General features: G+C 37.0%; 1 protein-coding gene across 1 annotated transcript in view; it reads right to left on the bottom strand.

Annotated features, from left to right (window-relative positions):
• The window catches only part of LOC150080793 (FRAS1-related extracellular matrix protein 1-like), a 90,628-nt gene that overhangs the window by 45,454 nt on the left and 25,059 nt on the right, over positions 1-20,115 (bottom strand). Inside the window, exon 4 of the mRNA XM_090380823.1 lies at positions 11,544-11,696. Within this exon, the coding sequence (XP_090236949.1) occupies positions 11,544-11,696 (153 nt within the window). The remainder of the gene's footprint in view (positions 1-11,543; positions 11,697-20,115) is intronic.

The following is a 20,115-nucleotide window of genomic DNA, read 5'->3' as shown; positions in this document are numbered from 1 at the left end:
CCTTAAAGATCCAAACAGTTCAGATCCTCCAGGTCCTTTATTGAACCATCCTGTGGCAATTATTCCTAAACTGGGGAAAACATTCCCTTGAAAATATCAACATGCAACAAAGCCATACTGCTCACACACAAAATTATCCAAATTTTACAAAATTATACACTGATGGACCAAGGTCTGAGAATGGAGTCAGTGCTAGAGCTGTCTTCCCTTATAACACCATCTCTGTATCACTTCCTACAGAATGCAGCAGTTATCCAGCTTGGTTATGTTCCATCAAGCTTGCCCTAGAAAATATGCTCCATCTGTCCATCCAAAAAAGTTTAATAATTACAGTCTCGCAGAGTGCACTTTTAGCCTTACAAAATTCCACTTCACCAACTCATCCTTTAATAAAAATAAAAATTAAGCTGATGCATATCCAGGAACACCAGCAAGTAGTCATCCTTTGCTGGACCCCAGGCCACACTGGAATATCAGGGAATGAAATCATGAATTATGCAGCCAAACATTCATCCAACAAAGCATGATCATATTATTGTTCCATATATTGACTACAGAACCAATATAAGATGTATATGTAAGGAATAATGGATGCTTCCATGGCAAGCTCAAATGTATAACGAGCTCTTTCAAATAAAACTTGAACTACAGTTATGAGATTCCAGTTTCCATGTAAACAGAATGGATGAAGTCATCCTAGCCAGGACAAGAATTGGTCACAGTCCACTCATCTTTTTCTTCTCACAGGAAATGATCCTCCACAGTGTACACACTGCAACTCTCTGCTCACAATGAAGCATATTCTTGTTAAATGTACATTATATACTCATGCTTAAAAGGCCTCATTCAGTTTTATACGAAACCTTTAAGAACCTTTGGCACGTCGTCATATCATATTATTATTATTAGCCATATGGTGCAAGGAAGCCTGAGGCTTATGCTGCACCAGCCAAAAAAAAAAAATTCTGCATTACCCTGAGAGAGAGAGAGAGAGAGAGAGAGAGAACACAAGAGTCAGAAAGGAATTACCAAGAAAGAGATTAATGATGATATCCAGCAGCTCAGGACCCTGGGTGTGCCAAGCCCATACTCACCAGATGTGAGCCCCTGGGGTAATGATGCAAATTTCCCTCTTTCTCAAATAGATACAACTATATGATTGTTGCTGATTGTTCTTACAGTCACCATGTGTAACCTCCATCCCATTGATACGTGCAATATGGCCAGAAATACCAATACCTGTGTGGGGTATCAAATTAATAATTGGCTTGAATGTAATAATAAAAATGTTTATTATTACAAATCAATAACACTGCAAAAAGATTTCATACCTCAACAAAAAACAAAACCTTGTAAAAAAGTGAGCCAAGTTCTTTCACAAGCTTTGCAAAAATCTCCAGCGCAACAAGGTTTGAGATCAAACAGTGATGCCAAGTTCATTATAGGCTCAGCCATGAAAAGCATTGAGATGAAAAAATTATTCACAGTTTGTTGTTGGCTAACCAGATTAAAAGTTTGTCATATACTTACTGGATTCACCATATTATTTAAATTGCAATTCATTCCAGGTTCCTAAGGTGGTGAATCCATAAAGTTATGACAAACTTTTAATCTGGTTAGCCAACAGAAAACTTTGCATAACTTTTTCATCTCAATGCTTTTCATGGCTGAACTTGGCAAAACTTTTTGATATCAGTACTTTTCATGTCTGAGATATAGTAGTAGTCATAATAATAATGGAGGCATGTAATGCAAGAAAGCAAGCGTATGAGCTTATGTAGCATCAGGGAAAAAAAAAAAAAAAAAAAAAAACAATTTCACACATCCATTCCCTCTAAAAGTTTGTCCAGTTCCTGCTTGAATTTATTTAAGCTATCAACTTCCACAACCACAGATGGAAGTTTGTTCCAGCAATTAACCACCTGCTTGGCTAAAGGCAAATTTCCGCACATCTATTTTACAACTGTCTTTCCTCAATTTGAATTTATGCCCCCTCAAGGTTCATAATCTGAACAAGCAGAAGAATCCCATCAGAATTCAGTGTGCTCAACCCATTCAAGGCCTTATACACCTCAATCAGATTACCTTGCAGGTGCCTAGTCTTCGGCCACTGAAATTTAAAGAACTTAAACCTTTCTTAGTAAGAGGACTCCTCCGTTTCCCTCACCAATCTTGTTACCGTACACGATCAAGCAACTCTACATCCTTTCTAAAATGAAGCCTCCAGACCTGTACACAGTATTCAAGGCATGGCCTGACCATTGCTTTATACAAAAGGATAATCGCCTCTTTTTCCCTACTAGCAAAATTCCTGTATATCATTGACAATACCCAGTGACCTGCTCTGGCAGCCTGTCTGCATTGCTCAGAACACTTCATATCTGACTGCACAATTACTCCCAGATCTTTTTCATTTTCTACCATGCTAAGTGTAGTACCACACAGTTAGTACGTTTCTCTGGGGTTACTTCTACCCATATGCAGTACTTTGCATTTGTCAATGTTAAACTTCAGTTGCCACTTCTCAGCCCATCTGCCCAAATTTTCTAGATCCTGTTGCAGTAGCACACCGCCATTAATGTCATTAACAACCCTGCCAACCTTTGTATCATCTGCAAACTTCGACATTAAGCCTGATATACCTTCATCAATATCCTTGATAAATATTCAAAACAACAGTGGGCCCAACATCGAACTCTGGGAGACTCCACTAATAATATTCATCCATGAAGAGCAGCATCCACTGATTACCACTCTCTGTCTTCTCTCACTCAACCACCCTTTTATGATGATTATGATGAACTTGGCATCACTGTTTGATCTCAAACCTTTTCGTGGTGGAGATTTTTGCAAAGCTTGTGAAAGAACTTGGCTCACTTTTTTACAAGTTTTTGTTTTTTGTTGAGATGTTTTTTACAAAAGTGAACACAGATTTCTGGGCTAATAAATGATTATCATTTTAGGACATTCCACAGCTCATTTTGTTAATTTAAACCTGTGACTATCTCTTTATGGAACTAATATTTTTAGCTTGATGTGAGATCATGAAGTCAATGTACTGATAAATTTCCACTGTGTTGGGAATATCATGTGCAGTCGTGATGCTCATTGAAAACACTGTGGCACTTAATGATGTAGACCCCCGACAATGCCTTCCTCCTGTTACTTGCATTTGAGAGAGAGAGAGAGGAAGGGAGGACATTTAAAAAATAAATCTAAAAGATTCTGTCCTGTAAGAAACTTTGAATAAGTAAGGGACACGTAAGAAACTTTGAATAAGTAAGGGACACTTGCTTTGCAGTCCAAAAATGAGAAAATCCCATAGAATACCAAATGACTACATGGTGTCAAAAGCCTTTATCCAAATCTGAACTTACTATAAGCAGATGTTCATTTGTGACAAATCCATTTCTAACTTTTTATTCCAACTTAGTCATCAAATCTAATGTAGGTCTATTTTGTTGAAAAACCACACTGATTTTTTGTGCACAAAAAATTACTTTTTTACCACTTGTAAATCATCCCAGTTTTCACATATAGCCAACCTAATCTCTTGTTCTAAAGCTGTTTTTAAATCACAATTACTGCATTCTCAAAGGTTTGTGTTGTACAATGCTGACTGTTTTTAAATTTCACTAATACATTTTTCAGTGTAAAACATTACACTGAGTTGATATAGCAACATAACAGCATTCAATCAAGGACAGTATATTACTGGGACAATAAAGCACACTGATCATTCACCTAGATTCAAAATTGTATCGATGCATGCAGGCAGAGTGTCTGTAGCTAAGTGTTCAAATCAAACAAGGGTACAGTAATTCTGCTGATGCCATTTGGCCATGCCAGAGTATAAACAGAAAATTATTTTATTTTTATATGCAGCATTCAACCCACATACTAAAATTAATGCTGTCCACTGCGATGCTCCATAGTGTAAAATGTCACGTGGTACACATGGAATTTTGAATGTTCATCTAGATTCACCTTTAGTAATCTAATTAACTGCTTTCTTTTATCTGTCTTCAAAGGAAGTTTCCATTAACATCATCTATCAAACTAATAGGAACTAAGTTTCAACAGAACTAAGTGTTCTGTTGACACTTAGAAGAGCAACAGCTTCTGTTGCTGTCCTAACACATCTAGATGGAGACCTAAAGCTTGCTAAGAGAGATTCTCCATGTATCACAGGCACTAAATTCTTGTCATGTCTGTATAGGTCTTCTGTGATAGTATAGTGATTTTACCACTTGTCACTCATTTGGAGAGGTCTGGATTCAAATCTTATTAGACTGAAGGAATTTTAAAGGTTTCTTCAATAGAAGCTGTAGTTAGCCAATTTCAGGCAGAGGGAGAGTGTGCCCACCCCATTAGATACTGCAGATTTATCTGTTCACATAACATATAAATTGGCCCATGAACACAGACACTTGTATAGGCACAATACAGTCTAAGAAGCTAATGCACTGTAATATTAGGAACAACATCTGTATAATGTATAATTCTTTATCAAGGAATTCTATTATTCTTAGAGTACAATTCTAAAGTATGTTTCTTGTATGCAAATTCCTGCTGAATCAAAATGGCAGATCAGGTCAGGTCACAGAGTTCATCTGTTGATATGTAGTCCTTGACAATTCCATTATAAAATTTTTCTTTGTCAGCATAAAATTTATAAAAATTATAAATTTTTATAAATTTATAATTTTCAAAGAATGCAGACAGGTTTCTGTGAGCTCCTAGATAAATAAATATTTTGAGTGAGAGTGCAAAAATTGTATGATAATTATTCAATTCAATTATAAAGTTAGTTATATTGTGGAGTTTTTTTTTTTTTTTTTTATATATATATGAACCCCAAACATGAGAGGTATGAGAACCTATAGTACTTAGTAACGTGCTTGAGTTTGAGGTTGAGAAGACGAAAGAAGATATTTGTTGACATTGGACTTGAACTTCTGTAGATTGTAATTTTCAGGAAATACGTATGAAGGAAGGTTGTTCCAGAAAACGGCAGTTGAATGAATAAATGAGGAAGATGAAAAGTTGGTTCTGTGGGTTTGAAGTTGGACAGTAAATGGATGTTGGCTGGTGGCGGCACGTGTTTGGACTGTTTTGAAAGAGAGAGCGGGAATAATAGAAGCCAATTCAGAAGAACAGTGCCCATGGAAGTATCTGTAGAAGAGGCATGCAGCAGAAACAGTACGTCTATGAGAAAGCGAGTGGAGAGACTCTGTTAGAGATGCGTCATTAATTAACCTAACTGCCCTCTTCTGAATGGAATCAAGAAGCCTGAGAGAGGTTTTGGGGGCACCACCCCAGATGTGGAAACAATATTCCACGGCAGGGCGGATTTGCGATTTATACAGAGTGAGCAGCTGTTTGGAAGAAAAGTAACGCTGAGAGCGAAAGACAAAACCAAGTTTTTTAGATGCAGAGGAAGCAATATTTGTAATGTGCTTGTGCCAAGAGAGATTAGAAGTCAGGGTAATCCCCACAACAGATATATCATTTTGCCTAGAAATCGGAGTGTCACTAAAGATAAGCATAGGAGCAGAAGAATCATTTTTGTGAGATATAAGACAAGACTGAGTTTTAGAAGGGTTGAAAGCAACTAAGTTGTCTTTGCCCCACTGGAGAATTACCTGAAGATCGGAATTTAAGGAATGGGTAGCAGATTTTCGAGAAGTTGAAGCTGAATTGAGCAGGACAAGTTTTCTCAAAATGGAAAGTGGAATGCAATGTGCTATCATTCGGCAAAACTATGGATAAGATTTCCAGTCAATGGAAGAAGGTCATTAATATACAAGAGGAAAAGAGTGGGGGAAAGAACTGAACCTTGGGGGACACCAGCATTAGTGGAGAAGTTAGAAGACAGAGAGCCATCTACCATCACCCTCAGTGAGCGATCAGAGAGAAAACTGGATAACCAATTACTAAAAACAGTTGGCAAACCATAAGATGAAAGCTTGTTTAGAAGACCTTTATGCCAAACACTATCAAACGCCTTTGAAATGTCAAGAGGAACTACTTGTGTTTCACCGAACCTTTCCATTGAATTAGTCCATAACTGGGTAACATAAGCCAGAATATCACCAGTGGATCGATACTGACGGAATCCATACTGGCGATCGTTGATCAGACGGAAGGTTTCTAGGTAGTTTAAGAGTTGGCGGTTAATTGATTTCTGCATTACTTTAGAAAGAGTAGAAGTAATTACAATGGGATGATAATTGGATGGGAGGGATTTGTCACCCTTTTTAGGAACTGGCTAGGCCGACCGGGCTAGCCGAGTGGGTAAAGTACCTGCCCGGCAACCCAAAGGTCGCGGGTTCGATTCCCGCCTCGGGCTTGGATCAAAGTACTGCAAAAACCTTGGGAGGTGCAATATGGCCACAGAAGCCTATGCGCCAACAACTACCAAAAAAACAAAACAAAAAACAGGAACTGGCGGGATATGAGCAAATTTCCAAGCAGAAGGAAAAGCACCTTTGGAATAAGAAAGTGAAAAAAGGCGGCAAAGAATAGGAGTAAGTTCAGGTTAGTTAGTTAGTTAGTTATTTGGATTTTAGGAGCATTAGCAACTAAGGCCATATTGCTCCGGGATATGCAGTGGTCATTCCCTGACCTTTCCGCATCCTCCGTATTTGGTGGTGACGGGCTCGAACCCCGGTCTAATCAAGAAGCGTGTGCTACGCACTGCTGCTCCTTCCCACCTGGCTACGGAGGCGCCAGTAAGTTCAGGAGCACAGGTTTTGAGAATAAGTGGAGAAATACCATCAGGACCTGGAGCTTTCTTAGCATCAAGATTCATCAAAATCCTTCTGATATCCTTTTGACGGAAGACCACAGGAGGCATTGAATTGAGTGTGTTGGGAATGGTGGGAGGTGTCTTACCAAGGTCATTAATACATGAGCTGAAGAAAAATGGGATGCTAGCAGGTCAGCTTTATCCTTGGCTGAAGTGACCATAGAACCATCTGGTTTGGACATCTCTGCTCCCACCATCTGGTGGGAGCAGAGATGGGCAAAAGTTGCGGCCAATAGCTTTGGCAAGAGACCAGAATGCTCGGCTACCATTAGGGCAAGAAGCAAGTTTTCTACTCTTAGCCTGTTCAAACTCTAGTTTGGACTGATTAATAACTGCTTTACAATTGTTGCGAGCTTTGGTGTAGGCAGAAAATGAAACTGAAGAATTTGAAACAAGCCAATTACGATATATATGCAACATTCTTCTCTTGAACAGCCTTAGCACATTTATTGGAAAACCAAGGTTTAGATAAAGGACGAGATTTTAAAGTGGAGTGTGGGATAAAGGATTCCATTCCTGCAAGAATAATTTCACTGACACGATCTGAGCAAACGTTGACATCAGAAGTTTTGAAACAGTAATCCGACCAAGGAAAAGAAGAAAAGAAGTCTCGCAGGTCATCCCATTTTGCATTCTTGTAATGCCAAACAACACCAGGTTGGGAATAGCCATGAGATAAAGGTTCCATTGGAGAAGAAACAATCACCAAGTTGTGATCTGAAGTGCCTAAAGGACCTCTCACTTCGACCTTAGAAGGGTTGTTTGCGAGAAAAAGATCAAGCGTATTGGCTGTATGATTAGGCTTGTCCTGTATTCTTGTAGGTAAATGAACAATGTGTGCTAGGTCATTAGTAATTGCAAAAGCCTCAGCATCTCGATGCTGGGTCGGTTTTGCCAGCTGGAGTTGTGACCATTAAAATCACTAAGGAAAATTACTTCACTGTTAGGAAAGTTGGACTGGAGAAAGTCATGTTGCAAAGAGAGGAAGTCAAAGAGCTCCAAGTGATTAGTGGAATTGGGAGAACGGTAGAGACAACAGATGAATTTGACACAATGAGGTAGAGAGATTTTAAGCCAGAGAAGATCAAAGAGAGGAGATTCCAAATTTCCAAGTCTCTGACAGGAAATATCAGAACGGACATATACACAAGTACCACATTTGAGGCAAAAGGAATCATACAGCAAATAATTTGGACATCTGAGATGAGCAGTAGTTGAATCAACTGATAACTGAGATTCTGTCAGAAAAAGTACATGGGGTTTGGCAGACTGCAAGTGGAAATGGACATCGTTGAGATTAGAATTGAGACCACGTATATTTGTGAAATGAATTAGGAAGTGCTTGGGAGGTTTAGATATTTTCGCAGATAAGCTTGCTCTATTAGTTTGACAATTCATGTGTATTCAATAGTAAGAAAAAGTGGGTGGGTGGGACATGCTGTATGAAGTAATGAAATTTTTGGATATGGCGTACACGTGGTAAGAATATACCCAGATCCTTGACATAATGTGGCCTCGACAATTCTCCCCGCATACACACTACTCGGACTCCCTCCAGTCACTATCTGGCAGAGTAGAGGTAGCAAGATTATACACTAGCTGATCCGGAAGCCTCCTAGAGAGTTACCAATAGGTTCGGTCCAGTACTAACTAGCGGCCGGCCTGCGAACACCATTTTAGAGCTGTACCCTCGAAATGTAAGGAATATTGGATCTTGCCACGATGTTCATCATAACCTCAAAAGTCATCAATCATACTGTATGATGGAAGAGATAGGGAAGGGTTGACCGGAACTTAGCTCTAGAGACTAAACATGGGTTCCACCACTTCAATAAGCAAAGTGGTGGTATTTCACCGGTTGATGAGAGTCATCTACCACCTAGTACTGCCTGGTAACATAGAGGGCGCTGTGTTCCTCCATGTGGTGTGGGCGCCACACCTCAACCCCTGCTTACGTTGGTTCACACCTGGGTGGTCACCCACCATGTACTTGTGCATGGAGGTTATATCCAGGATTACTAACAGTCCCACCATCATGAAGGTGCAAGCAGAGGATTTGGCTGCCACAGACCGTCCGGAATTCGCCGAAATTGGGTCCACTTGACTTGAGTGTCACCCGAATATCAGTTCCATCAGCGTTTTAGACTCCCAGGTAGCAAGTACAGCTTGTCTGGCATATCTGAGACAATGTCTGTAAGGACCTCAAGGAGTCTGAATTTTCAAAAATAAGGCTATATATTACTAAATGTTTTATAAAAATATGTATCCATTTTCATATATGTGAATCAATACGCATTTTGAGTAGATTTTTTATTTATTAATAAATAATAAAGCAAGGAAAAGAAAAGAAGAAAAAAAAAAGATAAAATTTTAAAAGAAATTCATTATGCAGAAAGTGTAGAACATGAATATGAATGCATTTTTAGAGATGGATAAATTTAAGAAACTTAATTCAACACTTTAGTTATAGTAATGTATGGTAATTGCTGTACAATTTGGAGAGGTATGGCATTAAGGGTAAGTTGTAAGGGTAAGTTGCTACAATGGATAATGGATGGTTGAGTGGGAGACGACAGTGAGAGAGAGAGAGTGGTGATCAATGGATACTGCTCTATGTGGACTAATGTTATTAGTGGTGTCCCTCAGGGTTTGGTGTTGGGTCCACTGTTGTTTTGTATATTTATCAATGATATTGATGAAGGTATATCAGGCTTAGTGTCAAAGTTTGCAGATGATACAAAGGTTGGCAGGGTTGTTAATAACAATAATGACAGTATGCTACTCCAACTGGATCTAGACAAGTTGGGCAAATGGGCTGAAAATGGCAATTTAAGTTTAACATTGACAAATGCAAAGTACTGCATAAGAGTAGGAATAAACCAAGAGAACCATACCAACTGTGTGGTACTACACTCAGGGAAGTGGAAAGTGAAAAAGACCTGGGGGTAATTGTGCAGTCAAATATAAAGTCTGCTGAGCAGTGCAGATGGGCTGCCCAGGCAATTCATGGAGTCTTGTCAATGATATATAGGAATTTTGCTAGCAGGGACAGGGAGGTGATTATCCCGTCATACAAGGCAATGGTCTGGCCACACCTAGAGTACTGTGTACAGGTCTGGAGGCCTCATTTTAGGAAGGATGTAGAGTTGCTAGAATGAGTACAAAGAAGGGGGAACACAAAGGGGTGCTCTTACCAAGAAAGGCTTAAGTTCTGTGAATTGCAGCACCTGGAGAGTAGACATCTGTGAGGTGATCTGATTGAGGTGTATAAGGCCTTGAATGGGTTGAGCAAGCTGAATGCTAATGGGATTCTTCCTCTTTTTTTTTTTTTATGAAAACCCCAAACACGAAAGGTATCAAAACCTATATTATTTAGTACCGTGCATGGGTTGAAGGAGAAATGGGGGGGGGATGCCAGAAACTTTGCTCTAGAGACTAAACATGGGTTTAACCACTTCAAGCCTCCAATAAGCAAAGTGGTTTTTGCTCAGATTAAGACCCTGAGGGGGGGTATAGATTCAAATTGAAGAAAGACAGTTGTAGAATAGATGTGCTGAAGTTTGCCTTTAGCCAGCAGGTGGTTGATTGGCAGAACAGACTTCCTTCTTTTGTTGTGGAAGTTGATAGCCTAAATAAATTTAAGACTGAGCTAGACAGGCATTTGGAACGAATAGAGGGGTAAAATTGGAGGGGTTTTTTTGGCTGATGCTGCATAAGCTTGCTTTCTTGCATCGTATGCCTCTACTAAATACTTCTGGAAATATAAATTGCAGAACTGGCAGAGTATAGAAAATGGTTTTCAGTAAACTCTAAATGATAAAATCAATAAATCCTGTAGTGAAAGATATATTGTTTTGGCTCCAATCTGGATAAAGTAGTAGCTAATATGCTACATATGCCATCAAGAATTTCACAATGCCAATATTGTGTAATTCATATTACAAAGCAAAACAGGTGAACTGTGAAAAGAGGTGACAAACTGGCATTTTTGGTTGCACAGTGCAAAACTGATAGAGGGTTCCCCAGAGAGCTCTGGATAAAAATACAAAAGCTGAGGCTGAGCTCTGAAGCTTAACATAAATGTCTCGACTTGGAATCTGACAGTCAAATTCCTTCAGATTTTGATAAGGCTAACTTTTTTTATATATTTTGTATGTTTTATTACTATTTTGCATAATTTCATATTGTTTTAAAGATAAAATTATGCTGAAAAACATAATTTTCTTAGAGCTTCTTGCATCAGTACATTCTAACACTCAGTGTATTTCTATGTAGATAACTATGCCTTTTTTTTAAATTACGGAAAAAATTCTTAAAAATACTCCCAAATGACTACAGAAATTATTCTTGAGAATTATCCATAATTAATAATAGTAAAGCAAAACGCAATTCCAATACTAAGAAATTTTTAATTGATATTTTCTTTATTGATGAAATAGTTAATATGAAAATGTAAAACTGAATTGTATTCTAATACAATAAGCTCTGTTCAAAAGATATTTATTTCATTACTGATCAGATCTATAACTGCAAAATGGGTTAAATTAAATTTTATAAATTTAAACAATTGTTAAGCAATTTAATACTTTTATGATTTACATTAATAAAAATAAGTTTTTAATCAAGAAACAATAAAAAAAGTCATTTATTTCTTGAATTATCTCTTTTTTTTTTTTTTATGTACACAGATACATCAGGATGACAAAGTAAGAAAACAAAACCAAAAGCATACCTTTCCTTTTATCCTTAATATATATAAGCATAATGTTCTGGGCATCAAGGACAGCATTAATCGGATCAGATAGTTTCAAGTAAAATTGTTCAGTTAAGGCTTCTTCAAAGCTATCAGCTATTAGAGTAATTTTCCAAGTGGCTGATGATGCTCCTTCATTTGTGTTTAAATAAAAAATAAAATACTTACATAAAATAAGAAAATAAGTACTTTTATAGAGTTACAGTGTAAATATACTTTTTATAAAAAATTAATACACACTTTCTGACTGATATTTATTTTTATTAATATCAGCAGTGCATATATACTGCCTAGCCAAAAAGAGTAAAGAATGAGCACCGAATATAGATAAGTCTAACATAGTCCTCCCCATTGTTGATACAAGTCTCATCATTAATCTCAATTAACCATACTGAATAGCCATCCATATTCAACAGAGTATGGAGGCTTCTATCAGGATTCTGTCACATTTATTCATAATGAACATTACCTTACCATCCATTCATTCTGTCATCATTTTCAACATTTCAATAATTATGCTGGCATCAATGATTACTGTTTCAAGTTCTGGAATGATGGGGTTTACAAATTGACATATGTTGGACTCACTGATCCTACTGTTGCAGTTCCTGACATATGGTTCTGTGAAAATTTATTACTTCCTTGCTAGGTTAAAGTATTCAGTGATGGAAAGTACCATGCCAGTTAGATTGTCGATGCAACCCAACTAGCATGGTACACTCCATTAAGTGAAAAAAAACAAAGTAAAAAAGCATTAATGTGTTGTGTCTCAAATCATAACTTCATAAATCTATATCAAGAGCCTCAACTACTTGACTACTCACTGATAAGGTGCCAATTAGTACCAACCCAAATGGCAAGTGGCAGAAATTTCCATAATATGGTTAATAGTCATCTTTTAATAGCTTTGATAATTACTTGGTATTCCTTAATAATATTAGCATGTCATTGGCATTGAGGCTCCCATAATATAGAGCGATGTTTCTTAACATCTGTGGAGAACCACAAAGTATTCCCTAATTTAAGCATAACACCAGAACAAATATGTATACTTTTTTTTTACATTTTACTGTATATAAATATTACATTAACAAAAAAATGTCTGGAAAATGAACCAAATAAGATCTTACTCATATTTACACAGATAATACTTGTAAATTATGCAAAAATTTATTTTTTCTGTTTATACTCCAGAACGACAACCAAGTCAGTAAAGTTTACAATAAATCATCAATACAAATATTTATCATATTTAGTAGTCACGGGATTGAACCCCAGTCCACTCAAGGAACGTGTGCTATACACTCTCACTCTTGACCACTCAGCTATGTCAGGCCTTATTCCTCAGCACAGAATCTCAAGTGATAAGTATTCACAGAACAACAGTTAAGAAACACTGATATAGCGCACTGTGTTGAAATTTAGATATGTAACACGAGATAATGCAGTACAGGCCGGCCTACTGTATATGTGACATGCCATGTTATGGACTTGGATAATTTTTGTTTGAGAGGTGAGGTATACACATTGCAGGCAGCATATCTTTCTTTTCTTGTCTTGTCTAGGCAAGAGATAATGACTGGTTTAGAAGTAGTGCAATATAATTCAAAGTATAACAAAAGTATTCATTTATTCAAAAATAAAGTGCTATTGATGCAAAGTACTGACTATTTAGCATTAATACTTAAATATCCAAGTGTCCTATGCAAGAGAGTAAGCATGATTAATTTTGCAGACAGTTTGGATATTCTTTGTAATACCATTCTGTGGTACTGAATCCTATTCATCTCACAGGGACTTGCATCAGAATGGTCCTAGATGTTAGCATTAACAAAAGCATGTTAATGCTCTTAAGCAAGGTTATATAGCATCAGTCAACAACAAAAAAAAAACCTTCTCATTTCACCCGTCCACTCACTCCAAATGTTTGTCTAGTTCTGTCTTGAATCTATTGAAGCTATCAACTTCTACAATGACAGCTAGAAGTTTGTTCCAGCAATCAACCACCTGCTGGCTAAAGGCAAACTTCTGCACATCTCTCCTACAACTGTCTTTCCTCAATTTGAATTTATGCCTTCTCAGGCAATTATTCTGAGCAAGAGGAAGAATCACATCAGCATTGAACGGTCACTTGAGTCCAAAAGTATGGCTACTCCTCCACAAACATTTATAATGGTAAAGTTTTGGTTTTTCTTTTCTGGGCAAAGTGGGGCATCCTAAGTTGTTGCTATCTTCCATATCATCTACATGTATTTCAAGCAATTCTTCTTGACAGGTTGCATCATTTGTATCCATGCTTTATGAGTGTGATTGTATCACCTCAACAGGATTTGATTTTTGCGATTTCTCTGCTATTTGACATGGAATTTGAATGGCGAATTATTACTTTGATCTACTAGGTATAGTTTAGATGGATGCTGGATCCAGAGTAGTGATCAAGCACAGTCTGTGATCAATATGTCTGGAGTGATCAACACTTCTAGCTAATATGCTCTTGATTGGTGACTGTGGGTAGCAGAAGTATAAGTGCATTTTTGGCATATTTAATTTAACTTGTTTTAATGCTTTCCAATAAGAAACTTCAATTTTAGTCTTATATTTTTGTATTTTTTTCCCTAATATTCAGCATACATAATCTTTAGAGTATTAGCATTAGTATAGGCATATGATAAAAGAAAGCAAGCTTATATAGCATCAGTCAAAAAAAAAAAAAAAAACCCTTCCCATTTCATTGATCCATTCATTCCAAATGTTTGTCTAGTTCTGTCTTGAATTTATTTAAGCTATCAACTTCCACAACCACAGATGGAAGTTTGTTCCAGCAATTAACCACCTGCTGGCTAAAGGCAAACTTCCACACATCTATTCTACAACTGTCTTTCCTCAGTTTGAATCTATGCCCTCTCAGGTTTGTAATGTGAGCAAGAGGAAGAATCCCCTCAGCATTAAGCCTGCTCAATCCATTCAAAGTCTTATACACCTCAATCAGATCGCTAGTCTCCAGAAGCTGCAATTTGTAGAACTTAAGCCTTTCTTCATAAGAGCACCCCTTTGTTTCCTTCACCAGTCTTGTTGCCCTTCTGTGTACTCGTTCTAGCAACTCTACATCCTTCCTAAAATGAGGCTTCTAGACCTGTATGCAGTACTCAAGGTATGGCCTGACCATTGCCTTATACAAGGGGATAATCACCTCCTTATCCCTGTTTGCAAAATTCCTGTATATCATTGACAAGACCCCACTAACTTAATCTGGCAGCCTGTCTGCACTGCTCAGAAAACTTCATATCTGACTGCACAATTACCCCAAGGTCTCTTTCATTCTCCACTACCCTTAGTAAAACCACCACATGAGAAATGTACCACCACATAGTTGGTACATTTCTCTGGGGTTACTGCTACCCATATGCAGTACTTTGCATTTGTCAATGTTAAACTTCAGTTGCCACTTCTCAGCCCATCTACCCAACTTTTCCAGATCCTGTTGCAGCAGCATACTGTCATTACTGTTATTAACAACCCTGCCAACCTTTGACATTAAGCTTGATATACCTTCATCAATATTATTGATAAATATACAAAACAAAAATGGGTCCAACACCAAACCATGAGGGACATCACTAATAACATTTGTCCACATAGAGCAGTACCTATTGACCACCACTCTCTATCTTCTCCCACTCAACCATCCTTTTATCCATTGTAGCAACTTGCCCTTAATGCCATACTGCTCCAATTTGTACAGTAGTCTTCCATGTGCAACAGTATCAAAAGCTTTCCTGAAATCCAAGTATATGATATCAAAATTATTTTTTGCATCCAGTTCCTTTGGGTGTTTGTGCAAATATCCAGAATGAACTACATGTGCTCAAAGGTCCATGCCCATACAGCAGGCTTGGTCAAGGAAAAGATGTGATAATTTTGGATCAAGCTACCTGTATATTTTATGGACAGGATACATTGTGGACTTCAGCCTTCATAAAAACTACTCTTCTCTGGATAGTAGGCCACTGGTTTAAATCAAGATACTCCTCTACAGAATGCTGATGTGACTGGAAAAGGTTCCTATTCCTTTGCAGATTACAAATGCAAGAAACTTGTCAACCAAACAGCAGTTCCTAAAACTGGCATATGAGGATAAAATTTCTCCCATATTTCATTATAATTAACAGGTATTCAAAAAAAATTCATGTTGCATATAGATTCTTGGACAACCATTATCTGAGAACTAGCAAACAGAGATTAGTGAATTTTTCAACAGAAAAAAATAATAACAGTCTCAAAGTTCTATTATCTCTGTGCCTATTATACTTCCACTATACATATTCCTGGGTGTTAATGATGATTTACTCCTTTGAAGTCTGCTGTTGTACTCATGCTGCAGTAATACTGCCTGAATTGTTTTGGCAGATACCATATTTATAAGAATAGAGTATTAATACAATTGAAAATAGAATTTGGAATTTTGTGAACTCTGACAATTCCTCGGAATTTGCTTCATGCTAAAGTTACATATATGCTATATTCATAGTGTATATATAATTATATTCATAACTATGTATATACTATGAATATAGTGTATACATAACTCTGGTTGAAGGCTGAGAATACAGATATTACATACGGTGATGGCATAATCAAATGATTTTCCATAATTGTATGAATCATTCAAATGATATGAGTATGAGCGAAATAATCAATAATAACCTCTCAATTATGCCCATCTTTAGTTACATATACATATGTGTATATGTAAACTGGTTGAAGACTGAGAAAACAGAAGATACTTGTTGACATTAGACCTGAATTCCTCTAAATTATAATTTTTTGGAAACACACGATTATAATTTTTTGGAAATACATGAAAGGAAGGTCATTCTGAAGAAGTTGAATCGATAAATGAAAATGAATAAATGATAAATTGATAGATGAAAAAGTTATTCTGTTATTTTTAATATGAAAACTCCAAACATTAAAGGTATTAGAACCTATAGCACTTAGTACCATGCATGAGCTGTAAGCCGAGAAGACAAAAGATACTTGTTGATATTAAACTTCAGTATCAACTTCAATCTGCAATATGCAAACCATATTTGCATAAATCTGCCCATCTTTAGCTACAAATACATATGCATACAGGAACTCCCCGACTTACAGAAGGATTGCGTTCTGCGGACCGCTACGTAAGTCAGGGAATTTCCCCCATTCTTGTGCAGCACTCGCAACTGTGCTCACTGAATTGATTGAATCAAAAAAGGCATGTTCGACGAACATGTAATAGAATTATTTATTGTGTTTAGAGAGGAGATAGGCATAACATCAGTAAGTTTTACCTCTCGAGCATCGTTGCCAGAATCGACGTCTTCAGCTGATAAGTACTCCACTGCAGATGTTAAGGGCTGTGGAGATTTAGAAGGGGTCGGCCACTCAACCTTAGAAGGAACATATTAATGGATGACTGGACAGTGGCTTTTTTCTTTTCACCGTAGATTTCTTTGTAGCAAGCAAGCATATCATTCACCCCTCTGTTAACTTTTAAGAATTGTTTGCTGTCAGGATTCATCTTCTCAAACCTCGCCATTGCCGATGCAATTTCATGAAATGCCCCTGCCATCTCTCTGGTGATGAAATGTCTCGGCTGCTCCTTTGGTTCATCTTGAGCTTCGTCAGCATTTTCTTCTTTCACTATTGCTGCCTGCAAGTGAATATGCGATTCGTTAGATAATTCCTTCTCTTCTTCCTCTATTAACTCCTCCACATCTTTGGCATCAACCTCCAACTGAAGTAGCTCTTCAACCTTTACAATCTTATCTGTAACCCCTTCATATGATTATGTAGACATGTAGCCGTGTATAGTATCTTACGTAGGATGGCACCTGAACGTGAGGTCAACTCTGCCTTTGTACACTGTGATGGTTACAGATCACTGTAACAGACCAGAAATGTGTGTAATGTTATGTTTGTGCAGTGTGTGTGTGTGTGTGTGTGTTGTTTAGTTGTTTCTGGCCTCTTTGTCACCAGGCAGGCGATCACCTGGAAAGCCTGCCCAATGTCCGTCTACACCATGGGAAGGTGGACCACAACTACGCATGTATGTGGCGGACCTCGAGTAGCTCATACTGAATGCCCAAAATATGATTAGTCTTTTTTAAATCCTTCATAGCCTTTTATGTGCCGTGGGCATATTTTCTTCCATGCACCATTTAAACAACTTTTAGTAATTTCTGCCCAGGCCTTAATATTTAAGATGCCGTGGTAAATATTGTAAAATTTCCAAAAGTCTCTCAATGCTAAGCAAATATGTGAAAATAGTATGCTTTTAAATTTGAAATAACACCCTGATCCATAGGTTGGATGAGTGAAGTTGTGTTTGACGGTAGAAATATGACTCCCACATTCGAATTGAAATCATCTAGATGCATAGGATGTCCGGGAACATTACCTAATAGAATCAAAATCGTGACAGGAACGTCGCTGTCTTTACAATATTTTTCAACTTGGGAATTAAGGAGGCAGCATTTAAACCAATCCTCAAAGAGAGATATTGTTATCCATGCTCTCTGGTAAGATCGGAAATGCATGTGTGGGATGACTTTATTGATGCCCTTAAATGCACGAGGATTTCCAGAATGGTACACAAGCAGTGGTTTTAATCTATAATCTCCCTCTGCATTAGCCCCAAGCAAGAGCGTGACCCTATCTTTTGATGCCTTGAAACCTGGCATTGTATTTTCCTCTTTGGCAATGTATGTTCGATCCAGCATTTTTTTCAATACAGAGCAATCTCATCAACATTAAAAATTAACCTTCATCAATAATTTTTTCCAACACATCACAAAATTTCACTGCAGCTGCAGAATCGGCACTGGCATCGCCAACGCATACTTTAATATTGTGGAAACCAGCACGATGCTTGAACCGATTAAACCACCCGTTGCTTGCCATGAACTTGGGTTGGGGTTTGCCGTACTTATCCTTAATATCATTATAAATACTTGTTGCTTTAACTTGAAAGGTCATCAGACTCAGGGCACTTGCTTCTGAATCTGATTTTCCATCCATATTATTAACAGCTGTTTTGTGATCACTGTTGATCTTAAGTGCGTTAATCCTTTGACATGTTCTTTTATATGTACACTGTCCCTTTAAAATATTATTCAGTGTTGAAGCAGCAAGACCTAATTCCCTTGCAATAGATGACAAACTTTGTCCTGCTTTGTTCTTCTTATCATTTTCATCTTCATTTCTAAATGAATTTTGTTTTGTTTCCTGGCACTACCACCACTTTCACTTTTCATTGGTCGCTTTCTCTTCATCATTGTAATACGTAAATAGGAATGAAGAGAAGTTTCTGAAAATTTGTTTTTTATATGATTGAAGATTTCAGTGAAGGGGAACACATTTCACCATAATAGCATAAAAACCCATGCATTTGCAGTTATCGATATTATCGCAAATGCAATAAGATCGAGTTTACTACCCGTTTATAATTAGATGCACTAACAGAAAAGCCCAATAAATTGGAAAGTGCAAATTGTTTTTATTGTTTTTCAGTTGTGACCTCCAGAAACTTGCTTTAGAAAAATATCACAAAGGCGTACAAAATTGATTCTTATAACAGGAACATACAATGAAAGGGTAGTGCAATTTCCATTATAAATATGACCTTTTAGAGAGATAAATAGCTTAGTAATATAGCAAAATTTTCAAATTTCGAGGACTTGGAACAAATTACAAAAAAAAAAAAAAAAAACCAAACCAGGATTATTGGGTTCACATTACGATATTTTCACAATATACGTTTCCACAAATTTTTTAAGTTTGCACTGGCCGGCAAAACTGGGACAACTCACTGAAAAAGACAAAAATTAGCCTGAATAAGAAAACAAAGACTACATTAAATGTTTGTCTTTTTTCATAAGTTAGAATAGAAATAGGGAACACAATGTCCATTCTATTCTATATAAAGTTCATAATAGCCCAAATTATAGTACTTATGTTGTTGTTGTTGTTGTTGTTTGCTTTTAGGAGCATTAGCAACTAAGGCCATATTGCTCCAGGGATATGCGGTGGTGATTCCCTGACCTTTCCACATCCTCCGTATTTGGTGGTCACGGGCTCGAACCCCGGTCTAATCAAGAAGTGTGTGCTATGCACTGCTGCTCCTGCCCACCTGGCTATGGAGGTGCCATATAGTACTTATAATAGAAGAAATTAATAATAATAATAGTACATAAAATGTAGTTGCATATAAATATTTCTCATTGATCTTTATTTCCTGGTTAATAATACTATAAGCACTATAAAATCAAATTTCATTTTCATAAAGGCAATAGTTTTTTTTCTTTTTATTTTGTAACAACATTTCATTTCATTTTTAAATATTTATAATGTAGCTGTAGTTAGATATTTCTCAAGGAATTTTTTTTATTGTAAAAAAATGATGAAAGATGTTGAAACTGTTATTTCCAAATGCTTGTATTCTTTAAAGTAAAGAATTCTATTTAATTTAATTAATTGAAGAATTCTTTTAAGTAAAGAAGTCTATTAAATT

This window comes from Mastigoproctus giganteus, chromosome 9 (assembly GCF_048544385.1).
Source record: "Mastigoproctus giganteus isolate SK-2022 chromosome 9, ASM4854438v1, whole genome shotgun sequence".
NCBI classification, from domain to species: Eukaryota; Metazoa; Arthropoda; class Arachnida; order Uropygi; family Thelyphonidae; genus Mastigoproctus; species Mastigoproctus giganteus.
This window is presented reverse-complemented; position numbering and strand designations above follow the sequence as displayed.